At 36.7% G+C, this 13,441-nt stretch overlaps 1 protein-coding gene across 1 annotated transcript in view; it reads right to left on the bottom strand.

Annotated features, from left to right (window-relative positions):
* The window catches only part of TTN (titin), a 280,823-nt gene that overhangs the window by 103,122 nt on the left and 164,260 nt on the right, over positions 1-13,441 (bottom strand). Inside the window, exons 170-190 of the mRNA XM_059703948.1 lie at positions 12,659-12,733; positions 11,942-12,031; positions 11,411-11,473; positions 10,993-11,082; positions 8,930-8,977; positions 7,977-8,378; positions 7,538-7,816; positions 7,021-7,296; positions 6,740-6,879; positions 6,300-6,426; positions 5,942-6,205; positions 5,391-5,657; positions 4,998-5,261; positions 4,769-4,908; positions 4,479-4,605; positions 4,090-4,356; positions 3,707-3,973; positions 2,611-2,877; positions 2,381-2,520; positions 1,818-1,944; positions 898-1,040 (exon numbers count right to left, since the gene is read on the bottom strand). Coding sequence (XP_059559931.1) covers positions 898-1,040; positions 1,818-1,944; positions 2,381-2,520; positions 2,611-2,877; positions 3,707-3,973; positions 4,090-4,356; positions 4,479-4,605; positions 4,769-4,908; positions 4,998-5,261; positions 5,391-5,657; positions 5,942-6,205; positions 6,300-6,426; positions 6,740-6,879; positions 7,021-7,296; positions 7,538-7,816; positions 7,977-8,378; positions 8,930-8,977; positions 10,993-11,082; positions 11,411-11,473; positions 11,942-12,031; positions 12,659-12,733 — 3,863 coding nt within the window. The remainder of the gene's footprint in view (positions 1-897; positions 1,041-1,817; positions 1,945-2,380; positions 2,521-2,610; positions 2,878-3,706; positions 3,974-4,089; positions 4,357-4,478; positions 4,606-4,768; positions 4,909-4,997; positions 5,262-5,390; positions 5,658-5,941; positions 6,206-6,299; positions 6,427-6,739; positions 6,880-7,020; positions 7,297-7,537; positions 7,817-7,976; positions 8,379-8,929; positions 8,978-10,992; positions 11,083-11,410; positions 11,474-11,941; positions 12,032-12,658; positions 12,734-13,441) is intronic.

Raw genomic sequence — 13,441 nt, 5'->3', positions numbered from 1 at the left:
CATGGACATTTTTGATACATTTTATTTCAAGAATTAAAAATCAATGATGAATTATCAAGCTAATTTAAACACACACTTTGTTTTGGGAGTAAAATATATAACTCACTTTAGGTAAATTATATTGTAGGCCTATCTGAAAAACCACCTTGGTTTTCCTTATAAACCAAGGCATAGAATATTCTCAACAATAAAGATAAATAAAAAATAAATTAAAAAACACACAAAAAAACTTAGGCATAGAAAAGCTAACACTAGGAGCTGGTTATTTCCTAAAATTTCTTAAAGTATATTTGTTCATACGTGTGGATAGCCACAGAGCCCTTCTTTCTTGTCAGTAGCATCAGTTGCACTTTAAATAGTCTGCTTGCATTCCAGAATTTGCACATCTCAAAGCACTTGAGGGTTAAAAATAGCTTTGGAGAAATGCTTAAAGAGCAAATCTGCCCTGAAGTTATCTCAACCACTTGATCAACTGCCTGAAATGGAATTTCAATCCTCCCCTATATGCAGAACTCTAGATAGCTTGAGAATTTGTCGTAAAACTTAATGTGCACTGTTGTTGCAGTGCATTCAATCAGAAAACATTTTTCTTTAAATCTTTTCACTCCTTCCTATCATTGATAACCAATGAGTGTTCGACTGTTCTTAAAAAAAAAAAAAAAAGATTTTATTTCCATTCCAATGAAAATAGCATCAGGTTAAACCCAGCAAAAATGTGAAGAATTGGTTTGACAATTTCAGCAGAAATTAGGCAAGAGTAGTCTGGGATAGGAAAGAGAAAGGGAAAGGGAGAAGGCACTGACATAAAAAAGAGCAAAGAACAAGGAACATACAAGTGAAAATGGAAGAACCTGAAAGAGTGAGAGCAAGACAAGCAACCACACTCCTGCTTTTTACCGTATCGCTGGGCTCCAGTTTCTTCCCTTTGAGATACCATTCCACTGGGATATCCTCATAAGAGAGCTCGCAGTCGAAGGTGGCGGTTTCCCCTGCGGTCACTGTGACGTCCTTCAGAGGCCTCAGAAGACCGATGACTCGCGCTTTGCGAGAGGAAGGAAGCCGTGTTGGGTTACTCATTTCGTAATTCCAAGCGAATAAATACAGACTCGGTTAGTAATCTTCGTGGTGGCTTTCTTTGAGAAGGAAAGAGCCACAGGACTAGCCACTACTTTAGCTCCCATGTGAACGGGGCCCTGTGGTGCTGGGCAGGGGAGAGCGGGCGGCCGGAGAGTGGGTATTCATAGGGGCCCTTTCGTGCTGCTGTACAAGGTCAGCAAGAAATCTGTGCTGCATCTGTCTCTCTGCCAGGCGTCAAGTTCCTCTGGCTACATAAGGTATGTGACTTCCAAAATAACTGAGACTCTGATTGGGAGAGGACAAGGGCCCCTCAATCACATAGCCTGTCCATGTCCATCAAACACTTTGCACCTCCCAAAAATGTTAGCCAAATCCTCTCCCGTCCTCCCTTCTCGAATTTGAAGTGGCTACACAGCCAAGTTTTTCTCTATAGTGCTACAGGCACTTGAAGGACGTGGTCTTTAAGGGCTGCATGTCTGAGTTAGATACTTCTTATAGGTATAGCTACTTCGAATGAAAGGATTACAAAATAGGAAAATCTGATTTGCTTAGTTTTCTTTTGTTCAAATGACAAGTTCAATGACATGTGTGTATTGAGATGTCAAAGAAGTAAATTCAAGAAAGCCTGTTTCTATACTTTTAATAATTTTTTCTAATGAATTAAATAATTCCAATTAGTTTCTCTCCCATTTTCTGCAAAGCTTTACACTGAATTTTCAGCAGAAACACATGATACTTACGTTTTACTCGGAGGTGGGCACTAGATTTAACGTTCGCGGCTTGGAAATCCACCCCACCGGTCTGGTCCAGGCGGCAGTTGTGCAAAATAAGGAAGTGCACTTTCCCTTCTTCCTTGATCTCACAATCCTGTACCAAAAAAGAATAAAGCTTTCATAGGCAATAATTTTCCTTAGGTTTTTTTTCCTGAGGATATCATATCTAATTAAAGGGATGAGATTAATAATGGGTGAAGAGATAATACACATTTGAGCTTTCCTTTTGTGGGAAATGAAGCTTAAAAATACCATCATGAAAGCAGTGCATATTTTAGCTATACAATTCTGAACCAACAGGCAGCATCATAGAATACCTACACCCTTATACCCACTTTGCTGGAACGCAAATAATGCAAATGTGCCTGTCAGAGCCCATCCATAGACCCTAATATCTCTCTGTGGCTTAAGGTCTGATAGAGAACATGATACTACATTTTAGATGCCTTGCATGCACTCTGACTTTTTGCCTGGCCTTTTCTGTTTCACACAGCTCCTCTGGGTGCTGACAAGTTCAGAAATAGCCTTACAGGTGTTTGGAGCAGTGCCTCTCCCTTGAGTTTCCAGTTGGCATGGATGTCATCTTCAGAGATTTCAGTTTCAAAGCGGGCTGTCTCAGTTTCCATCACCTCCACACTGTACAGGGGGCGCAGCAGTTTTATTTCCCGATCTAGGAAAGTGAAGGGTCAGCATGTGTCATTAGCCTCTGGCAGAAAGAACCCCAACAGCTTCAAGAGTAGGCTCATGGAAATTTCCTTACCCTCAATGTCAAGCTTTCCTGAGGTCTTATCTGTCCCACAGTCACAGGTGTACTGCCCGATATCTGATTTCAAGGCTTTCTTTAGGATTAGCATGCGCTTCTTGCCATCTGCTTTAATAACAACATTTTTCGATGGCTTTATTTCCTCTCCATCCTTAAACCATTTGACTGGTGCATCTGCTTTGCTAATTTCACACTGTAGAATCACTTCATCTTTCTCTACAGCAGTATAATCCTGAAGCTTTCCTGTAAAGTATGGATCTCCCTCTGCAAGTAGAATATCAGTGAAAAAAATGTCATTTAGCATTGAGGGAAATGACAATCTCTTGAAAAGTTTAAGAGGCAGCTCACAGAGTTCTGTGCATATGTTAAATTTGAACCAAATGCTCACTCGTTTATTATGTTCAAAAGTTCTCCAAATGGTAGAAAGGGAACATGCATGAGTTTTACCAAAACCTAACCCATCTGTATTTTATTTTGAAGTATTTTATTAACTGTAGTTTAAAAGACACTATGAAATTTACCTTAAAATATAATTATGTGTTCCTTTATTATTTGGCTAAATTTCTAATTTCTTAGCAAATCTATTATGTCAATTTTACTTTTATGCTCTCAGATTCATAATTAGTTTTTCTTAATATCAATTAATAGTTTGCCTTTAATAGTTTCTATATACATTGGACTTCATATGTAATCTGCTTGATATTAAGGGGCTAAATAGATGGTTTAGTCATGTAAATTCTGTATTTTCTCTCTTATTAGAAACTTGAAAAACATTTTTATGAAATAATTTTGAGCAAGTAGACAGGAAGTATACATATTCCTCTTTTAAACATAAGAGGGCTCAATAATTAATTGAGAGTTTGAATTCTGACTTTAACTGCCTATTTTGTAGGCCTGGGTCTTTACTCTTTAAATCCTCATAGTTTTAGAAAAGATATATTGGAAATAAGCCTGATAACATACATGACAGTTTCTTAAAGACAGGGGCTAACTTCATGCAATGTAACACTTGGATGACTATTTTAAATAATAGCTACTCCACAGATTTCTGCTGAATTTAGTGCAATAAGATTAAATTGAAAAGGGCACCTACCAAGTACCGTGAGTTTAGCTTCTGAACTTATTCCCATAGCTTCTACTTTAATTTGAGAGGTATCATCAAGAGAGAGGTTTTTGAATGTGATTGAATGAGTTTTCCCCTCACTGTGCATTGAGACCCGCTTGCTGGTATGCAGGCGCTGGTCGTTCTTGAACCACTTCACGGGGATGTTGTCATGGGACAGCTCCACAGTAAACACGGCATTCTCCCTCTCTTTGGCTGTCACATCCTTGAGGGGAGTGAGGAATTTGAGCCGGATTCCTATCCAGAAAAAACCCCAAGCTCATCAATTCCAGCTTTGTAAGGAGGACATAAGCAAAAAACACAACACAACAAAACAGTGAAGATGGTCCATTCTAACTGATAAGAACATTTACCTTCAATGATCAGTTTGGCACTGGTGTGCTTGTCTTCAGCTTCAAATATGTATTTTGCTTCATCTTCAAAAGCAGCCGATTTGATCACCATCGAATGCTTAGTGCCATCCTTTATAAGCTCCACTCTGTCATCACCTGTGATTTCCTGGGTTCCTTTCAGCCAACGGAAGGTTTTGGGCTCTCTGGACACTTCACACTCGAACTTCGCCTCATCTTTCTCAAAGACTTTCACGTCGCTGAGAGGGGTGATGAAGATCAGTGGCAGTTCTGAAAGGGAAGAATGGTGTGGATGAAGCTAGAATATGCTTCTGCTCATGACTCTGGTCAATTCAGGATATCAGAGGAAGTCTTAAAAAAATACAAAAACGTAGCTGACAGGTGGGGCATACCTTTCACTTTCAGATTAGCTGCAGATTTAGCATTGGCAGCCTGGAAGGACACCTCTCCTGTCATATCCAGCTGGCAGTTATAAAGGACCAGAATATGCTTCTTCCCATCCTCGATGATTTCACAGTCCTGTTTGGATCAGGGTTAGAAGGAAAGAAAAAAGGAAAAATCATTTTCGTAACGGGTTATTCCTGCAAATCACTGAGAGTTTGCATACCAGAAATGTGTCTTTTTTCACCCTAAATAAGCAAGCAAGCCCCCTCCTGTGTGTGAGCAGATAATCCTGACTTACAGGGGATGCAGTCAAAGGCTCTCCTTTTAGCTTCCACTGGCCATGGACATCCGGCTCTGAAAGTTCAATTTCAAAGCGAGCTGTTTCACCAACAAACAATTCTACTCCATAAAGAGGTTTTTCCACTTTTATTAGTCGAGCTGAAATTATACCAAGTTTTGTTAGATTGACCGAATAAGTAAACTGAAGGTTTCAAATAGGGTAAATTTAAATGTTTTCAGCGACTTACCCTCCACATTGACATTTGCATTCGTCTTGTCTGTGCCACAGTCACACACATATTCGCCTTTATCGCTAAATTCTGCCTTTTTGATTTTTAAGATGCGGCGCAGGCCATCTGACTTGATGGAGTGTTTGGGTGAAGGTACAATCTCTTCGCCATCTTTGAACCATTTCACTGGCACATCTTTGCTGACTTCACACTTGAGAATAATCTCATCCTTCTCGACTCCAGTTTTGTCATGTAATTTCACAGTGAAGTAGGGATCGGCCTCTGTAAAAGATATTCAGCAGATAATCAGAAGAATGTGCAAATAAAAGTTTATTAAAGAGTTGCAATTTAACTACCACCCGACCCTTACATCTAAAAACAGGCTATTTATTTCTAGTTGGTTACATTTACCTAAGACCTTTAGGTGTGCTGTAGACTTCAGGTCCTTAACCTGAACTCGTATCTGGGATATATCATCCAATGTCACTTCTCTTATTTCCAATTTGTGAGTCTTGCCCTCGGATGAGATGAGTACAGTTCGGCTTGTGTGGAGTTTGGCATCGTTTTTGAACCAGACGACATGCATTTTTTCATGGGAAAGTTCACAAACAAAAGTTGCTGTTTGACCTTCTTTCACTGTTTGATCTTCAAGAGGCGAAATGAATTGCAATCTTACACCTGCAATGCAAGCACGGATAATATGCTCAGGAAAACAATTTACCTTCAGAAATATTCCACTCTAATCTGCCTGGGTGAAAGGATTTCACATGGCATTTATTTATTCATCTTTTCAAATGGAGCTACCCTTTGTTAAAAAAAAATCGGGGGGTTAAGTGGTAATGTGAAAATAAAGGGGTGCCGATCACCACCTATACATATGAGAGCTTAGTGCTCTATTTTTAAAGTCATACATTTGTGTGCCTAAATATGGGATGTTATAGTCAGATCTCATCAACTCTTACCTGTAACAAATAATTGTGCCGAGGTCTTCTTGCCCTCCACCTCAGCAGTATAGACTCCTTCGTCATCAAATTGAGAATCATTGATAACAAGAATGTGTTTCTTTCCATCAACAATGATATCAAACTTGTCAGAAGACTTGATTATATCAGGTCCCTTAGACCATATGACATTTGCCTCTCGAGTTAGGACGCATTCAAATCGAGCCTGTCGCTTTTCTGGAACAGTGACATCCTTCAGGGGCACCGCAAAGTCAAGCTCAATTTCTGAAAAGCAAACAATAAGAATGAGGTTTTTCACAACGCTGAGGGACATGAAATGAAGTTGAGCCCACTCCTGAGTTCTACTAAAAGCCCATACCTTTCACTGTCAGAATGGCAGTTGTAACGGCATTAAGTGCTTGGTAAAGGACTTCACCAGCTTGGTCCAGCTTGACTTTGTGCAAAGTTAAGAAGCGTTTCCCACCTTCTGCTTTGATTTCACAAGTCTGAGAAACAATAGTTTTAGTTAGCATTTCAGTGAGATAAATTCCCTAGAGGAGAAATGTTTCTATAGTATAGACAAAGATTTCTATAGTGTTTAAAAGTTTACTACTAATAACATAACTAAAAATGTCTTATCATAACAATTTTTTTAAATGTCCAAGTGGTCTACAAAGAGTGCATCAAATTTCTTCCCCTTTTTGAGATTTAAGAAGCCTGAAGTAACTCTATCATTATTGCACCAAATTTGAATGTTAAACCTGAATTTAGAAAGTAGTTATCATGTATGACTAACCACTGAAAGAGGAAATTACTCACAGGTGAGGGCCTTAGAAGTTCTCCCTTCAGTTTCCATTGTCCAGGAACGTCTTCTTCTGAGATTTCCGCATCAAAGCTTGCACTTTCTTTCTCATAAATGGTAACATCCTCTATTGGTTTAAGCAGTTCAACTTCACGATCTGTAAGGGTCAGGGATGAAATACCACAACGCTTTAAACAGTCTCACAATGCTTTGCTTTCATGTCTTTTGGGTTGTGTTATTTTGCCTTATGCACACATAAAACCTATCCTTTAGAATAAAAGATGTAAGATTATTATACCTCCAAGTGTCAGCTTTGCAGGGTATCTTTTCCCTTCAATTTCCACTGCATATTCATCAATATCTTCTGGCAGCGCATTCTTAATTTTGAGATGCACATAGTTTCCCTCTTTCACTATCTCAGTCTTGTCATTTGGTTCCCAGGGGATTTCATCATAGCCTTTGAACCACTTGATGTTCGGAGTATCCCTTGCTATATGACAGGTGAAAACAGCTGTCCCCTTGGGTTTCACATGCTGATCTCGTATGGGTTTCACCAGCCAGTCTCTAATGACTTCTGTACGAAAATGAGGTCAGAAAAAGAATGATCTAAGTAACTTCCCTAGTCAATTTCAGAAATAGAAACATTATTCTCAAAACTGGACCTAATTAATCTGCTCTGAGGTATTGATACCCCCCAACCCCCTCTTAGATAAGGTACAAGACAGCTGATTTTCTGATTCTGGAAACTAATATTCCCTCTTCCATTTTCTTAGTATAATAATCAGAAGAACAAAATTTCCCAGCAAAGTACTCACCTACTACTTTCACACAGGATGAACACTCCAGGTTGTTGGCATTTTCCACAGTAACTGTGTATGTCCCAGCATCGAAGTCATCTGCGTCGTTGATGGTCAGGGCCCGCATCAAGCCAATGACGCCTGGCACAATTTTGCCAGGTTTCTCCACCACAATCTTCCCATCCTTCCTCCAGACCACATCACGTTCTTTGTTTAACTCGCAGCTCAAGTACAATGGCTGAGTTTTGACCACTGTGACTTCCTCTTCAAGCGTTTTTACAAAACGCACAGGAAGTTCTGGGAAGAAGTTCAGCAAAGACTTTTCAATACATACAATCCTTTCAGTGAAAGAAAACTTAGAAATAAGAAGTTTTGCCTAAAATTACAATAAGAGCTGCTCCAGAGTTTTACTGTATTAAACTGGAATATGGACCATATGCAGAAGACGGGAAATTACCTTCTACAATCAGTTTAGCTGTGGAGGTCTTCTCTTTATTGCCCAAACGTAAGACACAGGTGTATTCACCAGCATCAGAAAGTTGAACATCAGCGATATGCAGCTTTCTGTCTTTACCATCTGCGGTGAATCGGTGCTTTGGGCTCTCCCGGATGCTGCTACCATCTTTCATCCAGGTTGTAATTGCAGTGGAGGGGGAGACTAGACACTCAAAGACTGCAGAAGAGCCAACGGACTCTGCTTCGGTCAAGACGATGTCTTTGATTTCTTTTACAAACTTGAGTGGTACAGCCTTTAGCTGGTAGGTGAATGGGGCTTCATCAGGAGGTTTCTCCCCACCACTTCCTGGTCTTAACTTTTTCCTTTCAGCTTCTACTGGTGAAGGAGTCTTTTTGGCTACACCTACTTCAAAATAAAATTTAAAAGTTGATTTGGCATTTCCACAAGGGTCAGAAAGTGCACACTTGGCTGCCTGCCAGATAAAACTAGTGATAGAGCAACTAGAGAATAACAGAAAATTAAAGACTAGGGCATTGGAAAGTCAATTGTATTTATGCTGCCTTCTTCTCGACAGGAGTATGAGATGACATAAGGAGTCCATGAAAATAAATGCTCTTCATTCTCAAGTTTTAAACCCAAATGTAAAATATCTAGATTAATGTCTGTTTTATGTGTCATGTGTAAATATCATGTATATGAAGAATGAAGCTAAGAACGCATAGAATTTATTATGCTAAAATATAGCTGGTTATACAGTACCCGCTTGAATAATATTAGAGGTATATTGCTTAAAGTATCAGAAGACATACTAGCTTTAGCAGAATCTATTAGGAATAGCATGGATTGTTACAAATTTTGAAAAATTTCCCCCCTCGAATGTAAAGTGTTTTGTTTGTTTGTTTTTTTTCCCAGAGTGAAAGATTACAATTCAGGTATAAGGAAATTAATCTTACCTTTGATGGGACCTTTGGGCTTGGCAGCCTCCTCTTTAGGTTTGGCTTCTGAAATAAAGAAGAAAACATCATTTAAACCATTTTCAGACTTATTTCATACTTAGTAAACCATGTGAGGTGAATCATACTCTTTATTATAAGTATTAATGCAAAAAAAGAGAAATTGATTTCCTATGATCTCTATGGAGAATGGACATTTCTAACAGATATTTTTGATATATCCAAGAAGTCATATTCTGAAAATAATGTGACTAAGCTAAACTGCCACCAATATAGTTAGCATTAAAACATTATTTTCAGCAAGTGCCTTTATTCTTCTTCCATTTCTGGAAGGCTTATTCTTGCCTTGTAAGGAGGAGTTTCATTCTTATTTAGCAACACAAAGTATTTTATATAGTTACTTATGTGTTGGTTATGTGTACCAAGGATATGTTTTTGTTAACAAGGAATCAGTGTAGAAAAAAGGGAATGGCCCAGAAGTTACCTATAACTTCCTTTTTAAAGTGGCAACAAATCTAGGCAAGGTTAAGGAAAAACAAAGGGTTTATGTGCTATACATACATGAGTTCCTTTGTAAGTTTCCCTTAGTTAGACAATGAACTAAAGCAGAAGCAATGAACTAAGGAAGTTCCTACATTTAGAGTTTAATTCAATTATTAATGCAGGGGCTAATAAAATGTAGAACCAGTTTCCTAGCTTCAGCCCCTGGGAATGCAAGAAAAGCTTTATTTTTACACATAATTAATTGGCTCAATAGCAGCTACCATCTTTTTCTGAACTAATGAAAGGTATCACATTGCAATTGTAAAAGTTTAAAAATAAGAATAATGCCCAAATCATAAATATCAGTGACAAACTATTATATCTTAAATATTAAAATTTTGCTATAGCTAAAGAACATAACATTGTCTCATGTCATTAAACACAATAATAACCAAAATATTTCTATAGGGCTTATTATGTACCAGGCAGTGTGCTAAGTGCTTCACACATATTTAGTGCTCTCAGTACTCTGACAGGGCAGATGTAATTATTATTCTGATTTCACATACTAGGACATGAAAATTTAAAGACAGTAAGTAACCAGCCAAAGTTCAAATAACGAGAATGTGTATTTATCAATCATAAAAACACATCAAATCATTTTTGGTTTTGAGATTAACACCTAAGTAAAGAATTAGTAATAGCACTTGAAGTTTGTAGCTGAGATGATTTTACCACTTAGCACATTTAAGAAAATTATTATTAAAAAAGAAGAAAAAAGAAAATTATTATTGATCTACATTCTTATATAGATTTAAAGGCTGAACTATCCTGTTTTTTTATTTTATTTACCATTTTAAGTGTGCAATTCAGTTGCATTAAGCACATTCACAATGTTATGCAATCATCAAATCATCAACACTGTATATATCTGGAACTTTTTCATTGTTCCAAAATACATCTTTTTTTTTCTTTTTTTTTTCTAAGAGAAACGATTCCTACAGGGCACAAGAAAAAGCTGAAACTCCATGGGATTTCTGTGTGCATGTCCTTAGAGAGTGTCTGACTGTCTCCTTAGTTTTCATTAGCCTGGAACATACCCATTACTTCATCTGAAGAGCATATAAGGAAATGGTGCAGCATAGGAATGTACATTCCAATTGAAACAATACGCACCCATTAGGTGAGAGCTTAGGTGGGTAAAGGACATTAATCGGATGAAGAAAATTTAATTAAGAATTTACAACCCCCACAGTTGAAATAATGCCTAGTTTCAACATAATGAGGGCTTAAATTTAATTCAAGTATGAATATATTTATTAAGCCATCAAAACAATCAGCCCAGTTGATGTGGCTCAATAGTTGAGTGTCGACCCATGAATCAGGAGGTCAGGGTTTGATTCTGGTCAGGGCACATGCCTGGGTTATGGGCTCAATCCCTGGTGGGGGGCATGCAGGAGGCAGCCAATTAATGATTCTCTCTCATCATTGATGTTTCTATCTCTTCCTCTCCCTTCCTCTCTGAAATCAATAAAAACATATTTGAAAAACAATCAACAAGAAAACTACGGAATAAATACCTGCTTTCTTTCCCACGACTGGTGCTGTCACTGGGGCAGTGATGGGGGCTGGAGCAGGCTCCATGGGAGGTGGTTTGATTGTTTTCACTTCTGTAGAGAGATGTCCATTGCATTAATGTATATATTTGCCATTTCGTAAAACCTGTTTTGGTGGCCTATTTGTCTCTTCTGATGTAACTTCAAAATCTTCCAATGACTAGTTCGTTGGAGAATAATATATTCTAACTATAATACAATCTACATATAAAATGATATATTCTATATATTCTAATATATTTAATATATCATATTAAACGAAATATAATAATATATTGCCACATTAGAAACTATTTGCTACATACTGACTTTTTCTTCTAAACTACACTTTGTGTAAAGCATGAAGGAGTATACTGTTGACATTGGGGATCAGCTGGCTTACCTGGTTCAGGCTTTGGTTTTGGTTCAAGTCCAGGGAGAGGTATTGCTGGCTTTATTTCAGGCACTAAAAGAATCCATGATAATAAACAGGTTATCACAGTATTTTTTATGTTTTCACAAAGTCAAACCAAAATTAGGCAGACATGTCTTGGAAGATATTAGAATTAATACACATAGTCATCAAATCAAGTATTTGATCTACAAAATATTTGGAAAATACAGTAAGGCAATTTTATTGGTTCTAATGTTGTTATTCATCTCACTGCCCCAAGACATATTTTTCTTAGTGTTTAAAACTTAGTAAATTATTTAACAATAGGGGGATTATTAGCCCACTGCACATGAGAAGGAAACGGTAAACACAATTAAGCTGACCAGATTAAGGTCATGTGTTCAAATCTTTTTTAAGAATATATTATTTTCACGTTATGCATGCATATGTGCATGTTCAAATCTTTATGCCAGTGTAATTATATTTTAAATGATGCATATTTGTATGTTTAGAAACAACTAAAAAATTGCAAGTTTGTACCTTTTGCTGGTTCAGGAATTTTCTTTTCCACTTTCGCAACAGTAGTTGGAGGTGCTTCAACCTCAACAGCTTTTGGAGGTGGTTCTGGTACTTTAAGATAATAAGGTTATTTTTAGTGATACTTAAATATTTTAATGCTTAGAAATCAATTATTACTTAGGAATCAGTAATTAGATCAAACTGGTTTTCAAAAGTTCAATTGATGGCTTTTAAAAAAAATCTATATTCTATCAATTAATTTTTATTCTCTTCTTGATTCTGATTTAATTTTTCTTTTCCTTATTCCGTCCACCTCTCCCCCAACCCCATTATCTCTCCCTTTCCAAATCACTTTCATAACAGTTACCAAGAAATAACCCTTTGATAATAGGCTAAGGATAGAAAGAAACCTAGCCCATTTGAAAGCCCCCAAATGTTATGAAACATTTGCTGACACCCGCCCATGAAGTTATTCTCAGCCAACCTGATTATTTCACAATCATTTCTACTGAAAGAACTTATGTGGCAAGTAATCAAAATAATGACGTATAGGCAAGTACATGAGTGGATTTGAGAATTACTATGTAAATATTTCAACAGAAAGCAGACAATGGAAAACACAGATGAAATATGAAGCTATGCTTACAGTTAGCTCCACTTATGTTTACAAGATAAACCTTTTGTTAAATGTTCATTTTGTTAAAATATAATTTCACAAATTGTTACTGAGATTCCTACCTGTAGGTTTTTTAACTTTTTCTACTTTTTTAGGTTCTACTTTAGGTTCTTCTTCTTCAGATCGCTTTCTTAGAACTTAAAAGACAAAAAGGTTTATATGTAAACCAAGACGAACAAATGTAGATGTTGAATGAACTTGACAAATACAAATAATGTACAAAGCAAGGAAAATGAAAGCATGCAACCTGACCTAGTACACTGGGAAATTCGTATTTATACTAAAAATGATTTTTAAACCAAAGGTTGTGTTAATTTAGAATAGCATTTAGAGTTGCTTTACATCTATATCAATAGCTATACAAAGATAAGTCTGTGCCAGTAATGACCCAAACACAAAATGAATAATTTGAATAAAAACAATTCTAACCATAATTTATTTTGTAATTTAATGAGAAGAGGAATATTTAAATAAGTATAAAGTTTACTGAAATGGAGACATCTAAAGAAATGTAGGTTAATGTGATGCGCTAGAGTGAAGATTAAATAACATGAAAAAAAAAAGAAATGTAGGTTAGAGAAGAGTAATTTTTTGTGAAGACAAAGTTAGAAATTGATTTTTCATCTGAATATCTTGCTTCTGATTCTTTAATATCTTATTTGTATAAAATGCTAGAAGATAAAATATTAAAAAGAAATGTTCACTTTTTTAAAAATGTGGGTTTTTTTCTTCATTGTGGTGATCTTGTGTCATATTTTAAAACTAAATACTCACTCAATTTAGTCTTAAATAGTTTGGTGTAATTTAGAGTATTTAATAGGTTTAGTATATTTTACTACATAATT

Source organism: Myotis daubentonii, chromosome 7 (genome assembly GCF_963259705.1).
Source record: "Myotis daubentonii chromosome 7, mMyoDau2.1, whole genome shotgun sequence".
Taxonomy (NCBI): Eukaryota; Metazoa; Chordata; class Mammalia; order Chiroptera; family Vespertilionidae; genus Myotis; species Myotis daubentonii.
Note: the sequence above shows the minus strand (reverse complement) of the source record. Positions and strands in the feature narration are given on the sequence as shown.